The 24,691-nt window shown below is 36.2% G+C and overlaps 1 protein-coding gene across 2 annotated transcripts; it reads left to right on the top strand.

Annotated features, from left to right (window-relative positions):
- The first annotated feature begins 497 nt into the window (after positions 1-497).
- On the top strand, positions 498-21,089 carry Bugz (Bub3 interacting GLEBS and Zinc finger domain protein). Of its 2 annotated transcripts, none has more exons than XR_013009166.1 (6): positions 498-684; positions 1,853-1,979; positions 2,150-2,514; positions 2,701-3,034; positions 3,519-5,309; positions 8,718-21,089. XR_013009166.1 is itself a non-coding variant. In XM_076426329.1 (6 exons), the coding sequence occupies exons 1-6, from the start codon at positions 644-646 to the stop codon at positions 8,825-8,827; spliced, it is 1,377 nt and encodes a 458-aa protein (XP_076282444.1). In that variant the 5' UTR covers positions 498-643; the 3' UTR covers positions 8,828-21,089. The 2 variants fall into 2 exon arrangements, 1 of the variants encoding a protein (XP_076282444.1); XM_076426329.1 differs by having other exon boundaries at positions 3,519-3,918.
- The last annotated feature ends 3,602 nt before the right edge of the window (positions 21,090-24,691 follow it).

Here is a 24,691-nt window from a genome sequence, read left to right as displayed (position 1 = left end):
CCCCGGGCGTGAGCACTCTTGTATATGCTGCTCTAATTTGAAGATGATTCTTCGGCCAATTGCGACAATGTGCACGATGGTAGGGGATCGCTAGTGGTCGAAAAATCATCTTACAAGAGAAAGTCCACTTTCATCGAAATAAGCCCTAAACCCTAAGTGATTGATCATAATAAAAAGAAACTTTATCTGGGACCACGATGTTTAGATGTGGTTTATTTTCAGTTGTTGATAGTCACATTCTACTAATACCAGAGCTACTAATATTTAATTGAATAACATATAAGGGTACGCGAAAATATTAGATACGCATATGCGATGAATCACAGAAGATTCTTTCACAAGAGAGTGCACTATGATACCTGAAAAGTGACGATACAAGCCAGTGATGACAAAATACAATAGTAACGTTTCAATGTCCCTGCTGAAGTTTAGAAACTGTTTAGAAACTTCCACGCAATACTATTGGCTATAGCTCCTTCCGTCAAATACGGAAAAGATGCAGTCGCCATTTTGCATTATCGGTTTTTATGTGTGTGTGTGTGGTGCAGCTAGTTGCCACTTCAATTCATATTACGTAGATGTAAAACGTTATTAATTGGCATATTTTTGCTGATTTCGAATTGTTGAGAGCCGTCAAGACAGAATGGGACGCAAAAAGAAGAAGCAATCGAGGCCCTGGTGTTGGTATCCTTTTCCAAAACACCCTTTTTTTGGGGATACTTTACGTAACTGTATTTTTAGAACATAAATCACGGTCATTATTTCTGTTATTTTATTGTAGTTTGTTTAAAAATATTTGCGTGCCGTAGTAGGTTTTACATTGTCTATATTACTGTATCTTATTTCTGGATTGAAAATCGTTATTGTATTATGGAATATATTTTTTTAACCGCGACAAATGTATTGAATGAGCTAGAATGACTGATTCTTTGGGAAATCAATATTTCGTTAGTAACTATACTCAACTGTAATTTGTATGGTATTACAAGAGATCTTTATTTAGAAATCATAATTCTTTAACCCAATCATTTCTGTTTGTATAATATGCAATCTTTTAAATACATCCAGAATTCTTAAAATAGATTACTAATATTAGTCGATAAAGTATCAAAATATTAAATTACTAATATTATGTTCAGTGAAACTTTTTTCACGTGTTTCAAACAATTTAACACCTTTGCAACGCTACTATGAGGCTAATGAATCCACCGTATATAGTACAAATGGTATTATATGTATCATCGTAACTTTTATAGAGTCAAATATCTCAGTTATTCTTTTCTCTTGGAATTAATAATAGAATTAAGCCATTTTATTAGCTAAGTGTGAGCACTCGATTGAAATAAATCAAATAAAAATTACATTATTTAATGGAAATACGTTGCAATAAGTTCATATAATTTTCTACGCTTACTCAATTAAGAAGTAATACATACAGCTATAAAAATCTTAAACGCATTCTTTTCATGGCTTACTCAAATACTTATTTATCTAGAATGACTTTGATATATCTATAATGCTTAAATGTTGTTCATATAGAATTGTTTAACACAAAGAGTACACAATATAAATAGTTTTCCTTTGTATTGAGTTTTAGTAGTTTTCATTGTTAACAAACCATATTAATTAATATTATTGTATATGTTATCTCGTGTATAACTTTTTATTCATGTTTTACTCAAGATAAATTTTATATTTTGTATACACAAGATACTATTGTAAAAATGTTATTATATTACCAAACACTACATTTTTAAATTACTTGTGTTTCCATATAACACCAATCATAAAGTGGAGTATCATAGAAACTATTCTTAAATTGTGTAAGTTTCCTTAACATAAATTTCCAAAGGTACTGTAATCGAGAATTTGAGGATGAGAAAATTCTGATTCAACACCAAAAAGCGAAACACTTCAAGTGTCATATTTGTCATAAAAAGCTTTATACGGGACCAGGACTCAGTATACACTGTATGCAGGTAATGAACTTTTTAGTTAGAAAAGAACTTCATACTAAACTTAACACGTTCCGTGCCAAGCTATTTTTTATGACTTGAAGATCACGTTTAACGTGTACCACTGGTGGTACACGTGGCATGGAACGTGTTGAACCTAAAACGTAATTAACTATTGTTTTAAAATGTTTCAGGTGCACAAAGAAGCAATAGACAAGGTTCCAAATTCATTGCCCAATCGTAGTAATATTGAAATAGAAATTTATGGCATGGAGGGCATACCGCCGAGCGATGCGAAGGAACATGAAAGGCAAAGAAACGGAGGCAGACCGGGTTCGCCAAGTTCCGGCGAAGACGAACCAGTTAGGAAAAAGACGAAACCGGAGGGTTTGTTGGGTTCTGCACCAGGAGCGATGCCGACTGGTTCAAATATGATGCAAGGTGTAATGCCAGGTATGGCAGCTCATCCTGGTATGCCACCAATGGGTCAGTTCCCACCACCCATGCACCATATGATGGGACCTATGGGTCCTGTAGGTCCACCTTTCATGGGACCTGGGTATGTATATTTTTTTTCTTCCAAAAGCAGACAACGTGAAAGAAGAAATAACTTTTGTGATATTAATTTAATGCAAGTTAGGTAAATACAAATTTAAAACTTTCAAACACAATACTGTACTACTGTTAGTAGAAGAAACAAAAATAGAAATGTAGACATAATCAGTTATATCTTGTTTTTTTGTAGCATGATGCCCGGTATGCCAAGCATGCCTCCAGGTATACAACCACCAGTGTCAGGTGCGTCTATTCCACCGTCACGCCCATTATTTCCAAGTGCTGCAGCTGTTTCAACGGCAGCATCCACAGCTGTGACTTCTCCTTTGGGCACAGATTTCAAACCAATCACATCGGTAGCTGGTGGATCGATAGGACCAGTTAAACCAACATTCCCTGCTTACAGTAATGCTGATAGTAATACCACCAGTAGTAATAATATTGGAAATGATCAGAAAGTAAATCTTATAGCAACTACTAGTGCTGCCATTAAAATCATTCATCCACCAGAGGATCTAAGTCTAGTGAGTTGACACGTCACTACTAACACACGTCTTACTCTTTCACAGTTAGCGACTCTGATGCAAATCGGCTTTGATTGAACTGTCTTAATTGAATTGTCATGTTTAATTGTAAGGACATAAGAGCTGCAACATCAATTCCGAATTTCTACTTACGACTGTCCTTATCTCGAGGCTCAGTTTGTTAACCTTTTGCACTCCCCAGTAATTAGGTTATGCGTTGGTGGTTTGCTATAACGTGGGTAGAACAGCTGACCCCTTACGAGAGCAAACGGTTCATATCACATCACCTATTGTTTCAAATTGAGAACGATTTGGACGTAATAAATACAAACGAGAACATTTCTTAAATTGAATTAAAATCGTTGTTAATATGATATGCATAGAAGCTCGCCACTTCGTCGTAGAACTGTATCAACGGCTGTGAAAGAGAGTTACTGTATTTGGAAACTTGGAAATCGAATAAACGAAATATTTTGTATTTCAGGAGGAAATTAGAGCAAGACTTCCAAAATATCAACGACGGCAAAGCGAAGAAGCGCGCAATGCACAGGTTGAAGCTAGTCAGCAAGTTGCTGCGTTACAACAGCAGCAGCAGCAACAACAGCAGCAACAGCAACAACAACAACAAGCAGCCGCCGCTGCAAATGCAGCCGCTGCGTTTCAGGATCAGCAACAGAGGCAACAGGCAGCGTTAAATGCTCTTCAACAACAGCAGAGATTTCAGAGACCCCCACAAGCGGTTATGGTTCCTGCATCAGCTGCAATGCCTGTTAGCTCTGTCGCTTTGATGGCACCACTCATGCGACCCACTATGACCTTAGCTGCACCCGCCCTGATTCATGGAGGTAACATGATGCGACCGCCCCCCATGGGCCTGCCACCAGGTAAGTCATTATAATTTTACGTGTTTATTCCCATTCCAATGAGAGCATTCCATCATGATCCATTTATATACGAATATAAGTGTCTAAGCCACTCTAAACACTTTTATACATGCTCGCGTGACAGTATTTCAATACAGAAACATTTGAAGCATTTCAAAGAAACTTCAATTATGCTTTTTTAAATGTATTGTTACTCCGCTTCCTCAAGCTCGACAGCTTCACGGTTTTATATTTATTTTCCTATTCGAGAAAAACATGTGTCTCATGCTTCAGAACACATACACATGTGTATTTTAAGATCGAAGTGCCGGAATTAGGTAACAGCCAATGCATACATAGCATATTTTTATTCGTCGGTTGTAATATCACAATAATTCTGTTAGATCTAATGTAAAGAGACTTGAACGTTTCCAAATTGGACAGATATTTTGTTTAGTGGTAACAACATCCGAAAGCTTGAACTTTATACGATTCATTTACCGTAAATATAGAGTATAGATATAGATCTATCATCGAGACAGAAATGTTTTTCATCCGGCATTCATATAGTATACTATACCTTTGCACTTCATCCATTCGCTAAGCAACCCTTGCCCGTTCCTGCGGCAATAAAAATTAGGTTTGCCCCCGATGGCTAGTCGTAAGTTATACGGATGACTGCGAGCGATAGAGATATACTTTCATCAAAGAGAATCAGTTTTTCATGTGGCCCGCAAAAGATATTCAGATCTCGAAACTGTACGAAGAGAGAGAAAGCAAAAAGGGGAAAAAGGAGAGTATGACTGTTCAAATACTAGCACGCTCAGGATTCACCTGTATGCCAGAATTTGTGACAGCGTGTTTTTTGTACGTTTATGCTTTAACGGTGCGTTTCCAGGGTGCCCAGTCACTCCTCGGTGAGTGTCGAACGAACCCAGTCTGGTTACTAAAACTGTGTTTTATACAAGCGCAACAAGGTTGGTCCTTAGCAATTAGCATGCGGTGACGTGGCCTATATATACATATATATATATACAGCCCATATATGTGTATATATATAATGTATATATATATACACATCGTGTTATACTTATTATTATTCTTATTAATTATTAATTACTGTTATTATTATGATTATTATTATTATTATGATTATGATTATTATTATTATTATCATCATTGTCACGTTAATACACATATTTATATGTGTGTATGTATATATTATATATACATATATACGCATACATATAAATTTCTGTATATTTATATTATTGTCACTGGGCAGGTGGGTCGAGCGGCCAGCGATATTGCATCTGTTCTGATTCCTTCAACGCCGGACAGCCACACTTTGATTTTGGACACATCACGACCCTTTGGACGTGAAATGCCTTCTCTCGAAACTAAAGTACTCGGTACCAGAAGCACGATTACGCTAGATTTATATTTTTTTTTAACGATCGCGAAACATATAATATGCCTGCTTTTCAATTTGCAATATATATAATTCGCGATTCTTCTCTTTTTACGTAGGTTTACGTATATATTCACATACTATACATATATGTATGTATTGGGTTTGGCAAATAAATTCGTTCGGTTTTTGTGATTTATTCCAGCCTAAAAAACCGAACGAACTTATTTGCCAACCCAATATGTATGTATATATAGCGTGTATATATGAATAATATTATATTTCGTATAAATACGTACACGTATATAATATATACATATATATACACACACTATGTTTACATATATATGTATGTATCTCTTAATGGATAAAACCACTACTATGAAAATCGATTTTCGGCCGCTCGGCTGGTTTATCGTACATATAATTCCTTTTTTTACTTTTTCGTTTCATTAGCTTCTTTACACACACTGTCTCTCCACTAAATCATACTTTTCTTATAGTACACTCGCCATTACCTCGCCAAAAGTGTTATCCTGTCTCTTCATATTACTTATATATATAGCTTGAAATCCTGGTGTTGTGGTACAAGTAGTGAGAAACCGCTTTTTGGGCACGGTACTGACAGTCGTTCGAAATTTATCATTTTGGAAATCTTGCATCGCTCTGATAACAATAGAACTGTCTCTTCCTTCTTTGTATTAGGAATTGATCATCTCAATTGTTACCAAATGGTAACTCGTAAGTTAAACTTCCGTTAATGGGCCTCATACATCAGAATGTATAAAAAGGAAAGTCAACGTTCCAGAAAGATGTTCGCATGTTGGTAGGATCAGTCTTGAATTATATTTGTCATGTATTACTTGAAAGTTCATAAAGTTATCAAAGTGTCTATTTTCGAAAAAGAAATTATTGCATTTTTGAATTAAAGAATGAATGATTTTCAGGTTAAGAATCGCATGTTTTAGAAATTAATAGTTTCAAAGCTATGAACATTTTGTTCTATTTCGCATAAAACAATCAAATACGAAAGAACACTTCTATAAAATTCATTTCAGGAAATTTGTAGCTGCGTCTTTCATTTAATTGTCTTTTTCATGAAAATGCGCAAGATTCATAGATAAAAGTACATAGTTCAGGATGCACGTAACGAGTGCTCCGTAAAAAAAATTATTTTTCTGCAATGAAGATTGTGCTGGGTGTATGAGACTCCTTAAGACGATTTTGCAAAAATACGTATTACTTGTGCTACAAAAATTCTTACAAATACTAAGAACTGGAAGAGGGAAGGGATTATTTTCCATTGCCGCCGTCCTTCTTGCGGTATACATCGTAACATTAAAGGAAACTTGCAACAAGAACAAATGTAATGTATTGTCCTCACACCATAGACAAGCTTTTATGTCGTAGGCGCGATTCCAAAGAAATTGAGCGAATCCATGGTAAACAAGCCTAGAACGTTTAACGTAGACGCATAACAGTAATCATTTCTTTGTCTCATATATCCAGTGTTGGGCAGAAATTGTATTTAAATACATTGTCTTTAAATTGTATTTAAATACAAATTTCGAATAACGAATAAAAGATACAAAATTTGTATTCGTTATTCGAAGGTTCGAATACAAAAGTATCTTTTATTCGACTTTTATTTAAATAATCTTGTATTCATCGAATACATTCTCGGCGAATACAAGATTATTTAAATAAAAGTCGAATAACCAATAAAAAGTATGTAGTATCTTTAATTCCAATCGGTATTTAAATAATTTTAATGGTTGGTTAATGGTTTATTCGTTACTCCATATCGTAGTACAGAGATGGCGTGGTAGAGCCGAGGCGAGAAGTATTTAAATACTGCCCAACTGCATATATTTAACACAGAAAGTATCTACTTTAATATATTGATAAACAAGGAAATGACAATTACAATCGAAATTTAACTTAATCAATTATCAGCTATCGCAATCAGTCTGCGAAGTAACAATGCCAGAATAAGGTTTAATCGAATATTCTGTAATTATTTCTGCAATTCACATGGAATCAGAATATGCACAAGAAAAGAATCTAACAGTATTCCTGGCTTATGTTGTCGATCGATGTATCTTTGTTTTTATCTCTCAAAAGTTATTTCGGAACAATGTCTAGGAAGATCGGCTGGCAGCCGAGCGATTTGCTTTTGGATCATGAGAGAACGTACACATATATATATCTCGAATGAATTTCTTTTTTTTTGTATGGTGTGAGGTTTTGTGTGATATCACATTTTGTCCGTTTGTTGTGACCTGTATTGCATATGCGGCACACTGCATGCTGAGCTCAATACCTTATTACAGTTTGGCAATTCGCATTGATAAAGTTGCTAGATAGAACGTAGGTGGGCTGCTAATGATAAAAAAAAACCCTTGCGGGTGTATACTGTAGACCTAGGAAAACTCGAGTCTCTATCATTACATCGATTTCGAAAAGAGCACGTCCTTCCAGCAGATACGACATGTGCTCGGTTCAAAAAGGTTTGACGTCATTTTGAATATACATTTTACCGAATACTATTTTATTCTTTCATTTATTTATGGGTAGGTACATCCACGGTGCATTATACAGGTGTGCCGACTTGGCATCTCTGTAACGTTGACGTTTTGTGATAGATGGGTAGTAATCAAGTAATTCTCTGGGCCATGCGCCTTCTGGCGGCGGCCAGAGAATTACTACCCATCTATCACAGTTTTCTAAGGTTAGTCGGCACACCTGTATAATGCTCCGTGGGTACATCACATCGTATAACGTTTCTTTCTATTTTCTCAATCACCTGTCACTACTTCAGATAAGTAGACGAACGGAATAGTATAGAGAAGTTCGACTCCTTGGTTTCTTGTGAAAAGGGAACACTTGCTTTTGAAACTTCACTCGCGAAAACTCCATCGGTCGGCTGTCAGGCAATTTCCCGTTTCGAATGACTCTCTGGATCAGTTCCAGAGTGCATTGAAAGACATGCAAACGATTTCGCAGTACATTCTAACCTAACGTCTCGTTTGTTGATCTTCGCGACTTATCTACTGAACAACGTGCGATCTCGAAAAAGAAATGAAAATCGGGTGGGGGTCGAGGGGGGTTTACACAAATCTCGTGACACGAGAAACAAGAAGACAGAGGGAACAAACAGGAGAGAGCAATTGTATGCATTCGAAATACACGTACACACACACACTCAGAGTTTTATTTGTTTATGTTTTAACTATCTCATTCTTTGCGACGTAAGTATATATATATATTTATATGAGGACTATATATAAAGATTGTTCGGAAAAGATCAAAACAAAAAGCAAAAGAAAGTAATAAGAAAACAATGGAGAGAAATTGGAGGGACAATGTTATACGGGTGTATTTATTTATGACGTATTGTGGTTTGCAGGTATGATAGGAGCGTTACCACCGGGCGCGATGCACCCTGCATTCGCAACCCCAATGGGTTTTCCTGGTGCGCCCATGTTGGCTCCGATGATGCACCCACGCTTCAGATGATCACCTCCAATGGACGGGCCCAACCCGCCACTGCACTTCGTGCTTTGGGCCCGCCCCTAAATTTTATTAGGGTCCGGACCTGACTGAGAAGAGGGAAGAAGCACGCGTAAAACATGTTAGTTCGCGTGGACACACTTCGTTGATCGGCCGCGGCTGCACTTGACGCATCTTCTCCCACGAAGTTTACACGAAGTTAGCAAAATCTTTGTTTTTTTAATTATATGTCATTGCAAAACACATCACGTCAATGCCTGAGAGGGTTTACCAGGTGCAGTGGAAACGGTCGGCTAAAAAGTTCTCTCCTTCCTTGATCGGCTGACCCTAAAAAACGGAAACGAAAACGATGAAATTAGATTTTTTACATGCACGAGATACATAGCCATGCTAAATGAGTTCCTTTACGCCCCAAAGGAGTTTGATACAATACGCTGGACGAGCAACGTACAATTCGGGGGTTTCGCCATCCGGTGAAACGGATAATTTTGTTGTTCGCTCGGAAGGTGCAATAGGGATCTCGAGTTTTACGACCCCTTTTATCGATCTTTAATTAATATTAATATTATCTGTGTACCTGCTATTGAAAGTTGTAGTTTTATACAACGATCGTGACTATTGTCTCGTTGATTGTGGCTGTATCGAGCGAAACTGCTGATGCAGGCGTTGTGTATTGTTGCAAAGTCGTACGCTAAGAATTTTACGTTACTTGTTGTGATACAAATATATCGAGTCAGTCTTGAAAGATGTTTGTGAATCTTTCGATCGGTAAGTCTTAAGTAGAGTGAACACTTGTAATAATCTACCTTTGTCCTATATTATTTCGTGGTAGACCGTTTCCACTCGCTGTTTCTCAGCCTCTGCACCAGTGTTCTCTTGGAGAGACGCGATTGCGGAAAGGTGGCCCTTCACACTGCAGCTGGAAACGAAATTCGCTTCAACATCTCCCGTGCTCACTTGATCGATGTTCAATACATTTGATGAGATAGAATACAGGCAAGTTCGATTCTACTTTACGGAAAAATATGTTTGATACTGGTAGCTGCAGTGTGAATATTCTGTCGCCTCAGGTTAGTTTGTCACAACTTTTATTTTGTTAACGCTTCAGATCGAATCGGCTTGCTTTTGCGCGGTCAATTTACATTTCCACGTACCTACTAAAGGACGTTTATTCAACGAAAATTTAGAGTATATTTTGTCTTACAAGATATAATATGTTAAAGATCGCAGTACACTGTGCTCGGATACTTCTTGTTGTCATCGAGAGTATCCGGAGCATTATGTGTACACATATTTTGAGTAATTAGAAGAGATATAGTGTGAACTCGCAACTGCACGTTTAAACAGCACAGAAAGTTTACAGGAAATTTAGAAAAATGTCAGGCAAGTGAGTTTGAGCGACACATGTATGATACAGCGTTCGAAAATGTATTTGTTAAGGGTAAAAAATACTTCGATGCTATGCAAGAAATTTCATAAATATTTCTTATTTATTTAAAACAAGATTTAATTGTTATAATTAGACTGCAGATTTGTTTATGCATTTATGACGAAAATAAGTAGGGGAATTATTTTGGCCACAGTAAAGTTAGTAAGAAAAGAAATACATTTTTATGTGTTTTCTATTTCTTGCTATTGACACAGAAGATTTTTATTTTGCAGAAACATTCTCAGTCTAGTAATAATAAAATTGTAAAAAAGCGTAAAATTATCGGTAATTGTTGGAACATAAGACGCATAGTAATTCTTTTGTACAGTAGATAATTACGAATATCTATTTTCATCATCTTTCTGTAGTATCTTTACTATTTACGGTCATTTACTTCTCTTTGAGAAATCTTTAATAATTCTGTTACGTGGACCGAAGAATGATTCTAAAATACGCCTGTGCTCATTATACACGAAATCGTACATAACCTATTTGGAAGCCAACGAGTGTAAGCGAAATTCGACTATATCTCTTCTAGCAAGTGTACAGGATATAACATAATAAATTGCAGTCGTGTCAAAGCTGGATTCAGCACATACAAACAACTAAATAAACCTATGAAAACGTATGTTTCATTCTGCCTTGTTTATCAATTGCAACTGACTTTGTTATTCAAGAATGTAATATTAGTTACGTTGGTGCAATGAAATTGAGACTAAGAAACAGCCTGAGACCAGGGCAAGTATTAGCAACGTATAGTAAGATGAAATAATCGTTTGGAAGAAATTTCTCATGAACTTTATGCGGACTTAATGATTAGATGATTAATTAATTGGCTACACATTCGACCTGCTACGATACCCAGTTGAAAATATACTTTCTCCTGTTTTTAATGGTCTGTACTTACTGTTAACTATATTATTATAATGTGGAATGGTCTCTTCACTGTTTCAAGTCCTAATCCAGACATCAAGGAACAGTTCCTTCAGTGGTATAAATAAAAAGTTTAACGAGTATGAATCAACCATGACTTTACTTTTGTTTCTAGTTGAAAGTTGTAGTCGTCAAAAATTAAATACGAGCAGAATGCTGCAAAGATATCGATTTGTATTTTTACGAAAAAGTTCGAAGTGTATCTTTATATTTATCTTATTGAATGCATATATTTATGTGACTTTAAATATTTCTAAATTCAACAAAACAGTATACGTTTATTTCATTGAATTATTTTCCATAATCACAGCAGCGTAATTATTGTGTAATAGTTACGTGTTCGACTGTGTAACGCGTGCACAATTTTTTCAAATTGTTTATGTATTTTCGAAATTTATATCCACGTGGCGAGAATCAATGTTATTATAATTATAATTTTGGAATAATTGAGAAATGACGACTTAAGCTTCAAAAAACTCTTCTAAATTATTGTATATTTTAACAAATTGTATATTGAATGGATACCGAACGTTGATGATTTTAAAATATCATCTCTTTAATAATTCTAGGTGGAGAAAACAATATTCTGTTTTACAAATCTATCTTTTTATTTTATTGTCTATTACGTCTTTAATGCAGAACCTGTTCAAAACAGATAATGCATTGAAAAATTATAATCAGCCTTTATAAAGGCATTACAATTCTGCAATTTTCCTTATGATTTTAAATCGAAATATTTATTAAATGTATATCGATCATTGATATTTAATTCAAACTATGAAATGTGTAACATATAAAAAGACATGCGTTTGCTACATGCATAGATTACGCTTTTGTATAAAAATATCGAAAAAGTTTGGATCTGAGAAAGTTTTAAGTTAGCAATTATGATAAGATATCGTTAACTATGAAAAATGTCAGCCCGCTTCAATAGGTAAATGGCACATCGGATTTTTGTAGATTCAGACATTAACTGAGATGTACTTTGTGAACTACGGTCTTATATATTATTTCTTAAGTTCACATTAGAATAAATTTCCACGTTGCTCGTAATGGCCAGAACAATGGGTACACAAATAATCGGATAGTTCATCTTCAATTGAATTTCGTTCAGGAACATTTTATTGCACCAACTTAAATGTTGCCACATCATTAATTCGTAACTAAGAGCTTTCAGACGAAAAATAGAAACACGATTACAATTGAAAAACAGGGCGAACCTCTGAAATATAGTTTTAAGTGTTTATTTAAATTTTGAATGCTGCATTCAGCTTTACAGTAGGTCTAAAACATCATTTTAGACTTCGCACATGGAACGATTCTAAACCCAGAAGCTTCGCTGACGGAGGGTGTAAACAAAATGATAGAGGAATGAAATAATGCGAATTCACCGAAATTTAACTTCTTGTCATTTTATGGTTATTGATATCGTTAATATTAATAAGATATGATTCTATATCACTTCTCGCTTGTCCTTCAACTAGTAGAACCGCCATCGGCGTCTTCGAGCGCTTCTTTTCTTCAAGGAGTTGTATTTTCTCTTGGATACATTTTCCGGACAATTTTGTCAAGATGTATGCTTTTGATAAGAGTTAGAATCAGAATTTCACTACGGATGGCCCGTTATTAAGAAACAGGCGTCTCTGAATCCTCACGATTATAAAATGCTGCAACGTGTTTAAACGAGAAGTCCCAGACCTGATCTATTTTTCATTTTTCTCAAAATCCCCGGACAGCCGGAGGGTTCCGAGTTGCAAGACGGCAATAGGGCACTATTTAGGGTATTACCGGGGTAAACAACCTACATGCAATTTGGGAATTTCTCGTCCAAATACTTGGCGATGGCTTTGCTGCAGTTCAGGTTAACCTCAAAAACGGTTTCATCGAACCAAGACGTGCCCATGTAATTGTTATGGTCTAATCTCATAAGATAAGAGTAGCGACATAGTGTTAGGTTAGGTTCCGGGGGTTGATCTTAAGTATACCATATCTCTATGCATAACAAATGTTTTAAACAACTGGTATAACTCTTACTTCTGACTATGCTCATGGTATGCTTTCTCTGTTTAGGAGTTTCTCATTCTGGAGTTTTATTTACAAATCTATCTGCCATCAATGCTTCGAGTTCTGGCCCACGAATACGGAAGTCTGGATCCACAAATCACAGAGTCTAATTCTTTCAAGTCTGTCATGCATTTGAGTCGTGAACTACAGACACGAAGGTCCTTCGCACTCCTGAATCTAAACATTTCTGTACTGCTTCGTCTTCGTTACAGATAGCTGCGTTTAGCGTTTCGCCATTGCCTAAAGCGAAAGCTACTCTTCCAACATCTTTCGGGCCTTGCAAATTCGAACCTTTCCGCCCTAGATCGCAATGAAGAGGACGTGCAACGTTCTAATATTTTGCTACTCGGACATATGCTATCCCAACACGTCAATCAATTAACCTCTTTAATATTAACGTATAACGTATATACACAATAATCATCAGTCATGTTTCTGTCCACAGAATAACGTATGTACTTTTATTGTCGCGATCAGTCATTCTTTTGAAACGTTCGTATTTGATAACTTAAGAAGCATATCGAGTAATTATTGGCTAAAAATTTATTACTTTTTAGCATTTTTATATAAATTTACCAATTCCGAATGTAAGTCTTACATCATAACCTATCGAACTATATCGAGGAGGAACGTAGTGCTTCTCTGTTGTAGAAAGAATCTTTCATTTATCCATATAAACGACGTAAAGTTATCTATAACGTGATAAGGATCTTCTATAATGTTAGATTTTTTACGATCGAAAGGTTAGGCGTAGTCAACGTAGCATAGTTACATTAAATGCAAGAATAAATAATAAAGTACCAATAATAAGCGCTCATAGCGCGTAATAGTCTAAAAACGCAAGAATTACTCGACGAAACGAAGGATGCGATTACGTTTCAACAGCGTGCCGCCGTTGCATTTATATGACAAGCAATAAGAACGCAGGAAGTGAAATTTGACCAATCTTTCTTGACAACGAATTTAGACGGAGGGTGTGACGCGTCATACAGAACTTAACAAACGTACATTTTTCATCCGTATCGAGAAAGAACGATTTTATTTGATATATTTGACTTTCTCGCTGGAATAATATTTCTTGTAAGGACAACTATTGCTATTATACCATGAGATTGAATTACAATTGCGCCACGAATGATTCGGCAACAGTGTTCCGATATCGTGCAGCATTTTCCGTACGATGGATGGCCGCTAGAGGCGCTTGCAGTCTCAGTATTGTGAGCTCCTCGATAAAATGGTGTACCTTGAGCACCCCAAAGAATTTGAAAAGATTTGTATGATTTGATTCTGAAAAATGAACGTATAACATGTGCATTTGTTTATATGTAGGACACGTCCTGAAGTTTTTTCATAGATACGTTACTGTTTTTTCCGCGCAGTGCCTCTAGCGGCCATCCATCGTACGAAAAATGCTGCACGATATTGGAACACTGTTCGGCAATGTCTACCTCTATCATTTTATTTGCACTTCGACGTAGTTCGATCGACCTGTCACAATCGATTGTAGCTTGAAATCTCTTTTAATCTGAATTGCAACGACTATTTGTTGTCGGCCGCTAAGCAGTAGTAACCGATTCGATCCGAGAAAGCCTTCTTCCTTTGCAAGGAACATGTTGGCGACGCATGAGTGAGTGGTAAGTACAGAGGGTGCTTACAAAATCTGACACCAGCTCTCTCTACACTCGACTCACGCCATTTTCTTTACTTTATCCTGTGCCCGACCTTTTTTCTTCTAATCCGATTGTGGAGCACAATTGCCGTTCGAGGAGTTTGTCGTTTCGTTCAACTTCACTCGAGACTAACTCTGTCGCGTGGCAAGACACTTGTGAGCTCGTCCGGTTTGACGTTTTCAATCGAAAAAATCGGATTCTACGATCGGACATACACAAAGAAAAAAAAGAAAGAAAGAAAGACTCTACCACAGCATCCCTTGGAAAGAACAACTTCTCTTCTCCCCCCTCCTTTCTCGTCTTCTCCACTGTCGTTCTAAATCGTTTTCTTTTTCTATCGTTCTGTTTCTTTCTCAGGGTGTCTATTGATAGAGCAAAATGAGACGCTAAAAGTTGACCGTAGTAATTGTTCATGTTGATATGTATATTGCGATCCTAAGTATATAGTCTGCGAGGAATTACGTGACACGAGAGAGAGAACAACAAAAAGAGAAAGAGCAAAGACATTTGTACCAATCACTATCTCGTTAGGTGGACGGTGATCGAAATTTTGCTCCCGGGAAATTTCAATCGCCGAAGCTCGAACTTTTCATACGTTTCATGCTTTCAGACGAATGGAAGTCGGCACGTGTTACCGTATTGCGAAAGTGTGGCGAAGACGGTGCAAGAGGAGGCTGCGACTAAAGTCAACGAGACCTTCTGTGCTCGTTTGACGAAAAAAAACAAAAAGAAAACAAAACGCAAATGAGTTTACGAATCGTACTGTTCTAAAATCAGCCGTTCGATCGTGAGAGCACGCACGAAGTACGTGTGCGAATCTTCTTTCTCTCCGTTGAAGGTTTACCTCAGTAGGCACCCTGTTTGTCTATTCTTTCACTCGACTTCTACCAGTACTTCGAGAAAAATTATGAAACAGCATACCGTGCCGTACAACACGTGTACGTACCTAAAAAAAACTACACCATCGTTATGAGTATACTTCATTTTCAGAGGTTGTCTTTCCGAATCGTGTCGTTTGTTTCGCGCACCGCGGGAGATCGCTCTCCGAATTGTTTCTCGACGATGCACGGTGCATTATACAGGTGTGTGCCGACTTAGCGTCTTTGTAACGTTGACGTTTTGTGGTGGATGGGTAGTAATTCTCTGGCCGCCGCCAGGCGGCGCACAGTGGGTAAGTTTGACCTAACTCGATTCAAAATCAAAGAACTTTCGATAGAAATGAGGTAGAGCGATGAATTTTTTAAAAAATTAAAGCTGAAACTTTGCAGAATATGGGATAATTATGGAGATTACGGTACGAACGGTTTTTAACCTTGAGAAAATACGTTGAACTTGCACAATTTCAAGAAAATGTGGTTTCTCCGTTACCACGGGCGAAAAAAATTTTTTTAATTTTTGCAATATATCATTTCCAGTAGATTTTTTTACGCTGATTTCAAATCTGGTCTCGAAATTTGTATACGATCTCTGGTTTTTTCAAGAAATCGATTTTTGTGTCAAGAAATCATTTCAACGAAAACATGATTTCATTAATTTCTTGTCACAAAAATCGATTTCTTGAAAAAACCAGAGATCGTATACAAATTTCGAGACCAGATTTGAAATCAGCGTGAAAAAATCTACGGGAAATGATATATGGCATGTTAAAAAACAAATTTTTTCGCCCGCGGTAACGGAGAAACCACATTCTCTTGAAATTATGCAAGTTCAACGAATTTTCTCAAGGTTAAAAACCGTTCGTACCGTAATCTCCCTATTTTCCCATATTCTGCAAAGTTTCAGCTTTAATTGAAAAAAAATGCATCGCTCTACCTCATTTCTATCGAAAGTTCTTTGATTTTGAATCGAGTTAGGTCAAACTTACACACTATGCGGCGCACGGTACCTACGATCCATGCGCCGTCTGGCGGCGGCCAGAGAATTACTACTCATCTGTCACAGTTTTCTGAGGGAAGTCGGCACACCATAACGCACCGTGATTGACGGCGATCCGTTTCTTCTTTGTAAAATGATCCGAAAAAGTAAAAGAATGTGAGAAAATGATCCGGGGCAGAAAGGTAGCCACTTCTCGACCCATCGAGATTGTCAGAGATGGCGCAGACATTTCTCCGCCGAAGCTTTCCTCTCGTTCTCCTCGGAGATTCGGCAAGACAATCCGATGGCAGAATTGGACATGTAGAAATTCTGTTATTTATTGAGTGTCACATTATCAACTTGTTTCGAATAAAGACGTTCTGTGGAAAGCTCGAAAGATTGGGCGTAGCCTGTCGTTCTGGGAAAAATCTCGCTCGAGAAGAAAAGGTTCGTCGGTTACATACAATTCTCTATAATAATTATTATATATCAAAGGAACAACTATGTACACTGTTATTGAGCACCGTGTGTGTGTGTGTGTAGACTGTTTTAGCCAGTCGTCGAGAACGTTGCGGGAGTCCGTTGGTCAACCACTTTCATTCTTTTCCTACATTCTCGTTTTTCTCTTGGTTTGATATACATTATATATTTTAGCGCAAGGCTGCATGTTACTGTACGTTCTCCCAGAATGACGGGCGATAGCCACATATTGTTTCAACCAATCACAGCTCTGACCGCTGTTGGACCTTTTCGGTCCCTTGCCTGAAGGCAGGCGATTGTTTGGACCTACCGTCCTATGGTCGAGGTATATGGTAGCTTCCCGATTTTTCAGGTTCTGTGACGATACGATTTCTCGTCTGTCGATGGCCGAATAAATTCTGGCCCCTGTAACCCAACGGGATATCAAATATTTCGACACATTTTCAACCATAAGTTCGATGCACACACGGAACTCGGCGTTCCTTCTCGATAAATTGTAGCCGCGCGGTTTGTCGACAGGGAAGTACGGTGATCAAACTCTCTGCGAGCAAACTGTGAGAAAATCGGGAAGTTTAATACTCCTTGACTGCAGGGACGCGTGGCTGGACCGAGAAACAATATTAATCGTAATGAGTAATGAGTCGCGGGTAAATTGTATTAACCGACTCGATCGTTCGAAACGTTGGAACGAGAGGATTCATTCTGTTTTCAACGAAATCACCGGCGTCAATTTTAATTTCTCCGACTGTTTCGCGGACTGTTGATTTGCTGAAGTACTTATATATATAATACATATACATGTATATATGTGTTATATATGTATGGTTACTTGTTGTTCGATCGTTTTTTCGAGGTTATGTTCGGCTTTTCAAGTTCCTCGGGATGCATAAGAGGGGAACATCCAGTCGGATATCGGCGCTCTCGTTCGGCAGTTCGATCGTTCGTAGAATGCTTAGCTGGCTCTGTGTGTATATCGATACATCTGTATCTTACGTTGCGCAAGGACCCTTCATTATCCTGTTCCTTCTTACGCTAATAATGTCTTTCCACTTGGTGACAGCGGATGCACGATTCGCTCGTGGGGGTCGCTTTGCTCGAGGAACCGGTAACGCGGTGGCTCTTTTATTATTCTAATATATCTTTAATTCGGCGGCTCGAACTATCGGGAATTAAGTGCTACCTGTCAATCAGTCGAACGGATCGTGTTTATTTATTTTCTCGTGGTGATCGTTTCAGGATTTTAGTACGCGCGGAATTCTGTCTGTAGAATTGTCTCTAGTCTTTGTATATTTATTTCAGACGATTGTATGCAAAGCCATTGACAGTACAACTTTTTCTATGGTGAATCGTTTGTACATATGTTCGTCTTACCCCTAGAACGGCACGATCATTTCTTATACGTATACATGTACGGGGCGAGATTGTTGTATAAGTGTGCCACCTAAATTACGCGTGAACTATTCGATGAAATTTGAAGAAATGGTTGAAACGATAATTGTATGGTTAATTGTTTGATATATTACTTTCTTATTGAGGTGCAAAGGACATCTTGAGTTACACATTGATTTTTAGATCTCGATGAAAAGCAAAATATAGAAGAAACTAATTATTCTGTTGTGTGATGCTCTTCAAGATGTACAAGTTTCGTTTCGACCATTTTCTCATGTACTAAATAGTTTATACACGTAATTTAGGTGGCATCCTTAGAGAGCTAAATCACTCTGTATGCATGTACAGTAAGGACATAATTGATTCCACACACTTTGAATCAGAATAACTTTTATATGAACGGACCAAACGACTTCAATTTCTCTGCAAGGCTAGAAGAATTAGTTTAGTAAATGACGTCTAATCAGCACCCGCTCTAGCGGTTACGTCGCCTCGGACAAAAAGACAAATTGCCAACCCTTAAGAATATATATATATTTAAAAAATAAAGGTACATATTTTTTATCTTAAATAAAATCATTTCATTTAAATTTTAATAAAAGCAAATTTTCTATTGGGTATTTAACACATAAATATTTTTCTCACAGTTACAGCCAGAATGGCGCCCGGACAAATGTCCGGGTTGCCCCCACCCCCCTTAGAGCGGCCCTGCGTCTAACGAATAAGTTGAAAAAATGCATTTGGTCAGAATTGTGAAAAATAATACTAAAAATTGATTTTAAAAATTTTAAAAATGTGTTTTGTCAACTGGTATAAATCATGTACGCTCTGGAAATTTCATTGAAATCGGTTAATTGGTTTGCGTATTATAAACGATCAGAAATGATAAAACTTGCCACTTTATGGTGCACTAGAAATTACCACTTTTGATTTATAACTCGCAAACCAATTAATCAATTTCAGTGAAATTTTCAGAGCGTGTATAATTTATACCAGTTGACGAAACACATCTTTTGAATTATCGTGATTGGACCAGCTAAAAAAGTTGTAAAAATCAATTTTTAGTATTGTTTTTCACAATTCCGTCCAAGTGCATTTTTTCAATTTATTTATTAGACGTCATTTACTAAACTAATTCTTCTAGCCTTACAGAGAAATTAAAGTCGTTTGGTCCATTCATATAAAAGTTATTCTGGTTTAAAATGTGTGGAATCAGTTATGCTCCTGACTGTATATGTAGTAAATTATACAATACTAGTTTCATCGGAAAAAGGGGGATTAAAATTGCAGATTTATGAAAAATGTGTTCAGAGTAGTGGCGTGCGAAATCACGGGAAGTCCCGAAACCCGATGATGCTTGGGACGGGATGGGAAGCAGTGTCGCCAGAAATAACCGAAACCGGTTGTTTTTTCCTCTCTTCCTTTTCCCCTTCCGCTATCCCGTTTGAGCACCATGAGCACACTCCAACGTCCCCTACTAAGACCGCAGACCACGGTGCCCATGGCGTAGACTGGTCTTGTATTATCAGATAGTGTATTCCCCTCGATTTCCTCGATCTGGCGACACTGATGGGAAGACGCTTATCGGGCAGAGTTGGGCAGTAATTAATTACATTAGTATTTATTTACATCTTCAATTACATGTGCAAAAGTGGACTATAAGTACAATAAGAAAACGGTTAAATGGTCCAACACATAAAAATTAGTAGTTAAAAAGAACAATTACACTGAAGTAATTGTTAGACTCAATTACAATTACTGTAATCGTGTTAAGTAATTGCAATTACTCCTTTCACAATTACTGGTTGAGCCAAATTAAATTATGCTTTGTTAAAAAGTTATTAACGAAAAACACTCGAGGAACATGTTCGCAAACGAAAGAGTTACTTCAAATGACCTAAGGAACCACCCCTTCCTCCGACATTTTTAAGACACCCTGTATTACAGAATCCATGTTGGAAAACAATTATTGAAATCCCGTGTCGTTCTAGGGCTAAACGAAGAAATGGTAAATACTATTTTTAAAATGATAAATCAATTAAAGATTTATATAATTTTTGGTGCAGCTAGTTATCGTCGTGATAATGTATTGTTTTTATTTTCTTGGGGGTTTTATAATCTTTTTTATTACGTGTAGTAGACATCATGTTCGCGATAAATTATAACGATAGTGAAATTGTGTTCTACTATTTTAGTTTTCACGTGTAATATTTGAAAATAGATATTTTATGATGCAAGTATTGGAAACACTAATTTTAGGTCGCACTTTATTCTTGCGCGGACCGCTTAAGGAAATTAGCAGTAGTCTCTACTCTTCAACAACATTGTTGTTTTCAGCCGACTGCCCTTGAGCAGAAGGGACAATAATGTCCTAGAAAAATGAGAAAGGGTGATACTTACACCTGTACTTTGTTGAAACACGATCAATAAATAAAAATTGTTTAGTAACATTGGTTTGGTCAAGCTAAATCGCGGTTAAGATGATTCTCAGTTCAGTTGTCCCACGATGAACTATTCAATCCTGAATTATAGTGATTCTCAAATTCTTCACATGCATATTGAACTCGAAATGATGATGTTAAGCGCGATAAAGCTTATCTTTTTTTTTTGTATTTCTTAAACAATTACCCTTGATCTGATCGCCGATATAATTATAAGTCGCACCAATTATATCGATTTTGTATTTTGTAAGGAATTGTACTATTTTGTACTCTTAACTAATCTAAAATTAATTAATTTAAGACTTTCATAAACGTTTTTCTTCGTACACTTTTTAAAATATTTATTTCTGTTCTCGAAAATGCGGGATTTAATTAAAAATTTCACATATATTTAAAATGAAATCTTAATATTATGTATATACCTACAATACTAAGCTTTTATTACTATTTTTTTAATTTTAATTTAAATTCTATATTAGAATCGAGTTGAGCACCATGTTTCTCGATATTCTTCGTTTGTGCAAGAGAAGAGACCAAATATTTCAGTGGAAAGATCAGGCAGATCGTGAATGCCGCAAAGGTTATTAGGTGAACGGAGTGCTGGTAGCTAAAACTTGGTGCTTAACAATTCGAGTTGTTTATGAGTAGACTGCGGATCTTTTTGCAAAATAAAAATATTGTGGATCGATTGTGGGCACCAGTAGTGAAATAAAAATTAATTTCACCCCTTCATAGTCTTTTTACGGTGAGAACAACGTAACAATATTCTTGGATGTTTCATATTCCTCACTGTTTTATATTTCATCCAATTAATTTCTTCGTAAATGCATTAAGATCCGCAGTCTATTTATGAGATAGAAATAAGGAATTCGTTATTGTAGATTGTCATTGTTATAGTCACGATCTGTGAACACTTGTTTAAGTCGACAGTCTTCTACTCCATTGCCAGTGCTCGACCCTAATATAAAATAAATAAAATATACGTACAATAAGGAGCATAACTGATTCCACACACTTTAAATCAGAACAACTTTTTTATGAATGGATCAAACGACTTCAATTGTGTTGTCAACTGTGAGGCTAGGAGAATTAGTTTAGTAAATGATGTGTAAAAAATATGTTGGAAAAATGCATTTGGACGGAATTGTGAAGAACAATAGTAAAAATTGATTTTTACAACTTTTTTAGCTGAGCCAATAACGAAAATTCAAAACATGTGTTTTGTTGACTGGCATAAATTATATAAGCTCTGAAAATTTCATTGAAATTAGTTAATTGGTTTGCGAGTTATAAACGATCAAAAGTGGTAATTTCTAGTGCACTATAAAGTGGCAAGTTTTACCATTTTCGATCGTTTATAATTCGTGAACCAATTAACCAATTTCAATGAAATTTTCAGAGCGTATTTATAGCGGTTGACAGAACGCATTTTTTAAATTTTCGTTATTGGACCAGCTAAATCAATTTTTACTATTGTTTTTCACAATTCCGACCAAATGCAATTTTTCAACTTATTTGTTAGACGTCATTTACTAAACTAATTCTTCTAGCCTTCCAGAGAAATTCAAGTCGTTTGGTCCATTCATATAAAAGTTATTCTGATTTAAAGTGTGTGGAATCAGTTATGCTGCTTACTGTAAAATAAAAATCTCCCAATTGAAATTTCTGAATCCCAATGTTAGCACAGTTGGGTTTGATTAGAGATAAGATGCCAGGAAGTGCCGAAAATAAGGTATGTATACAAATTAATATTATTTATTATTATCATAGTATTTAGAGTGTATATGATAAGCAGAGTATTAAATTTTACCTTCATTAATGAATTATATATTTATATATTTTGTATTTATATCAATATTGCGGGTGTTAGAATGATTGAAAACCACGTACAATGAAAAAAATTTCAGTTTCTAATTATTTTATTTTCTTAATCGAGCTTTTTAACACTTTACCTAATGATGTTTATTTAACAGTCGTTTAAATATCTATGATTTACAACTAAGATCTACAACTATTTTTTAACAAATCGTTTAATAGTAATTTTAATCGGGCACCAACAGATTTCTCATTTCGACAACTGCAATTCAATAATTTCTCTTATTATTTAATAAACGATTTTCAGGTATCTTTTTGCGATAGTTCTATTGTCTAATAATTATTAACAACAAATTTCAATTTTCTTTTGGGATTTCGATTCTGACTATGCAATTCTTATAGAGTTTTGTGCGCTGATTCCGAATCTGTCCTTAATTTTTCTCCTAGACGCACAGTTTTTGAGAAATTTGAGGCTAATAGCAAGCAACAAATGAAAATGCATTCCCCTCTCAATAATTTTAATCAGTTGGAGATAAAATCACACCATTCAATTATTCTGTGTTTACAGTTACGAATTGGACCAATTTATTTTTGTACTTTATCTTACACGATGTTGCGATTGAGAAAAACACTAGAAAATATATGATTTGTAACCATTTGGAAATTTGGAACCTATTCCATAGGTAACATATTCCATTGTTAATTTACAATACGAGACAAGCTAACGTTTTATCAGAGAATCACGGAATCGATCCGTCTCCTAAACGCGGAAACGAATGATTCAGATCATGCATAAACAGATGATGTTGTGACTCATTAAGATTTAATGAATTTGATGGCATAACGTCTCGGATCGTAATGATGCCATCGAGATATCCTTCTACTATAGTACCAGGGAACGGTACAATAATGCATTCCGTGTTTGAACGCAAAACCGTCTAGGACTAGGATAGGAGCGATCACGAAAGTGAAAGCAAGTCTCATAATATGGTCTGTCCAATCGACCTCGAAATCGCGCAACCATACTTCTCGTCGCTACGATGTCTAAAGTCGAACCTGCTCGTAGAAATACAGGGTGGTTCAGCTAAGTGTGCCACCTAGATTACTTCTAAACTATTTGGTTCGAACGAAAGTTCGTAGCGTTTTTAAATTATTACTCAAACATAAAATTAGGATATTTATACATGGAGACTTGCTCAATAACATATTTTCCATTCTGTTCTATTACTTCTCGCCATTTTTAGGCCGACTTATCATGTTTTTCAATAAACCTATGAATAAATATCATAATTTTATTTTCGAATTTTCATTTCAAAATTCGATTGTTCACGAAAATCGATTTCTTACAAAATCCTGAGGTCGTAGACAAATTTTGAGACCAGATTTGAAAACAGCGTGAAAAGATCTACGGAACCCCTCCGTGGGGTCTTATCCAATACATACCTTTTTAATTTTACATCAAACTAGACAAGAAACTTAGCTTGTTCGTAAAAAATAAAAATGTACGAATTTTATAAAAATGCTGTCCTCTTATCTCTTATAATTGATGCAGACAATTTTTATTTTGTATCAACACCCACGGTTTATAATCTAACGTTTCGAGTCAGCCTAGAAATGGATTCAAGAACGTGAATGAAGTAAACAAGTTTCGATTCCGGATGGTATAAAGCAGCGTATAATATCGTAAAGTTGCATAGACATCTGCAGTCTAATTGTAACTAACTTTTCAGGTTCTACTGATCATAATCTACCAGGAACTGACTCACGGAATTGACCTTGAACTACTCCATGAACG

This window comes from Lasioglossum baleicum, chromosome 6 (genome assembly GCF_051020765.1).
Source record: "Lasioglossum baleicum chromosome 6, iyLasBale1, whole genome shotgun sequence".
In the NCBI taxonomy this organism is placed as follows: domain Eukaryota; kingdom Metazoa; phylum Arthropoda; class Insecta; order Hymenoptera; family Halictidae; genus Lasioglossum; species Lasioglossum baleicum.
Note: the sequence above shows the minus strand (reverse complement) of the source record. Positions and strands in the feature narration are given on the sequence as shown.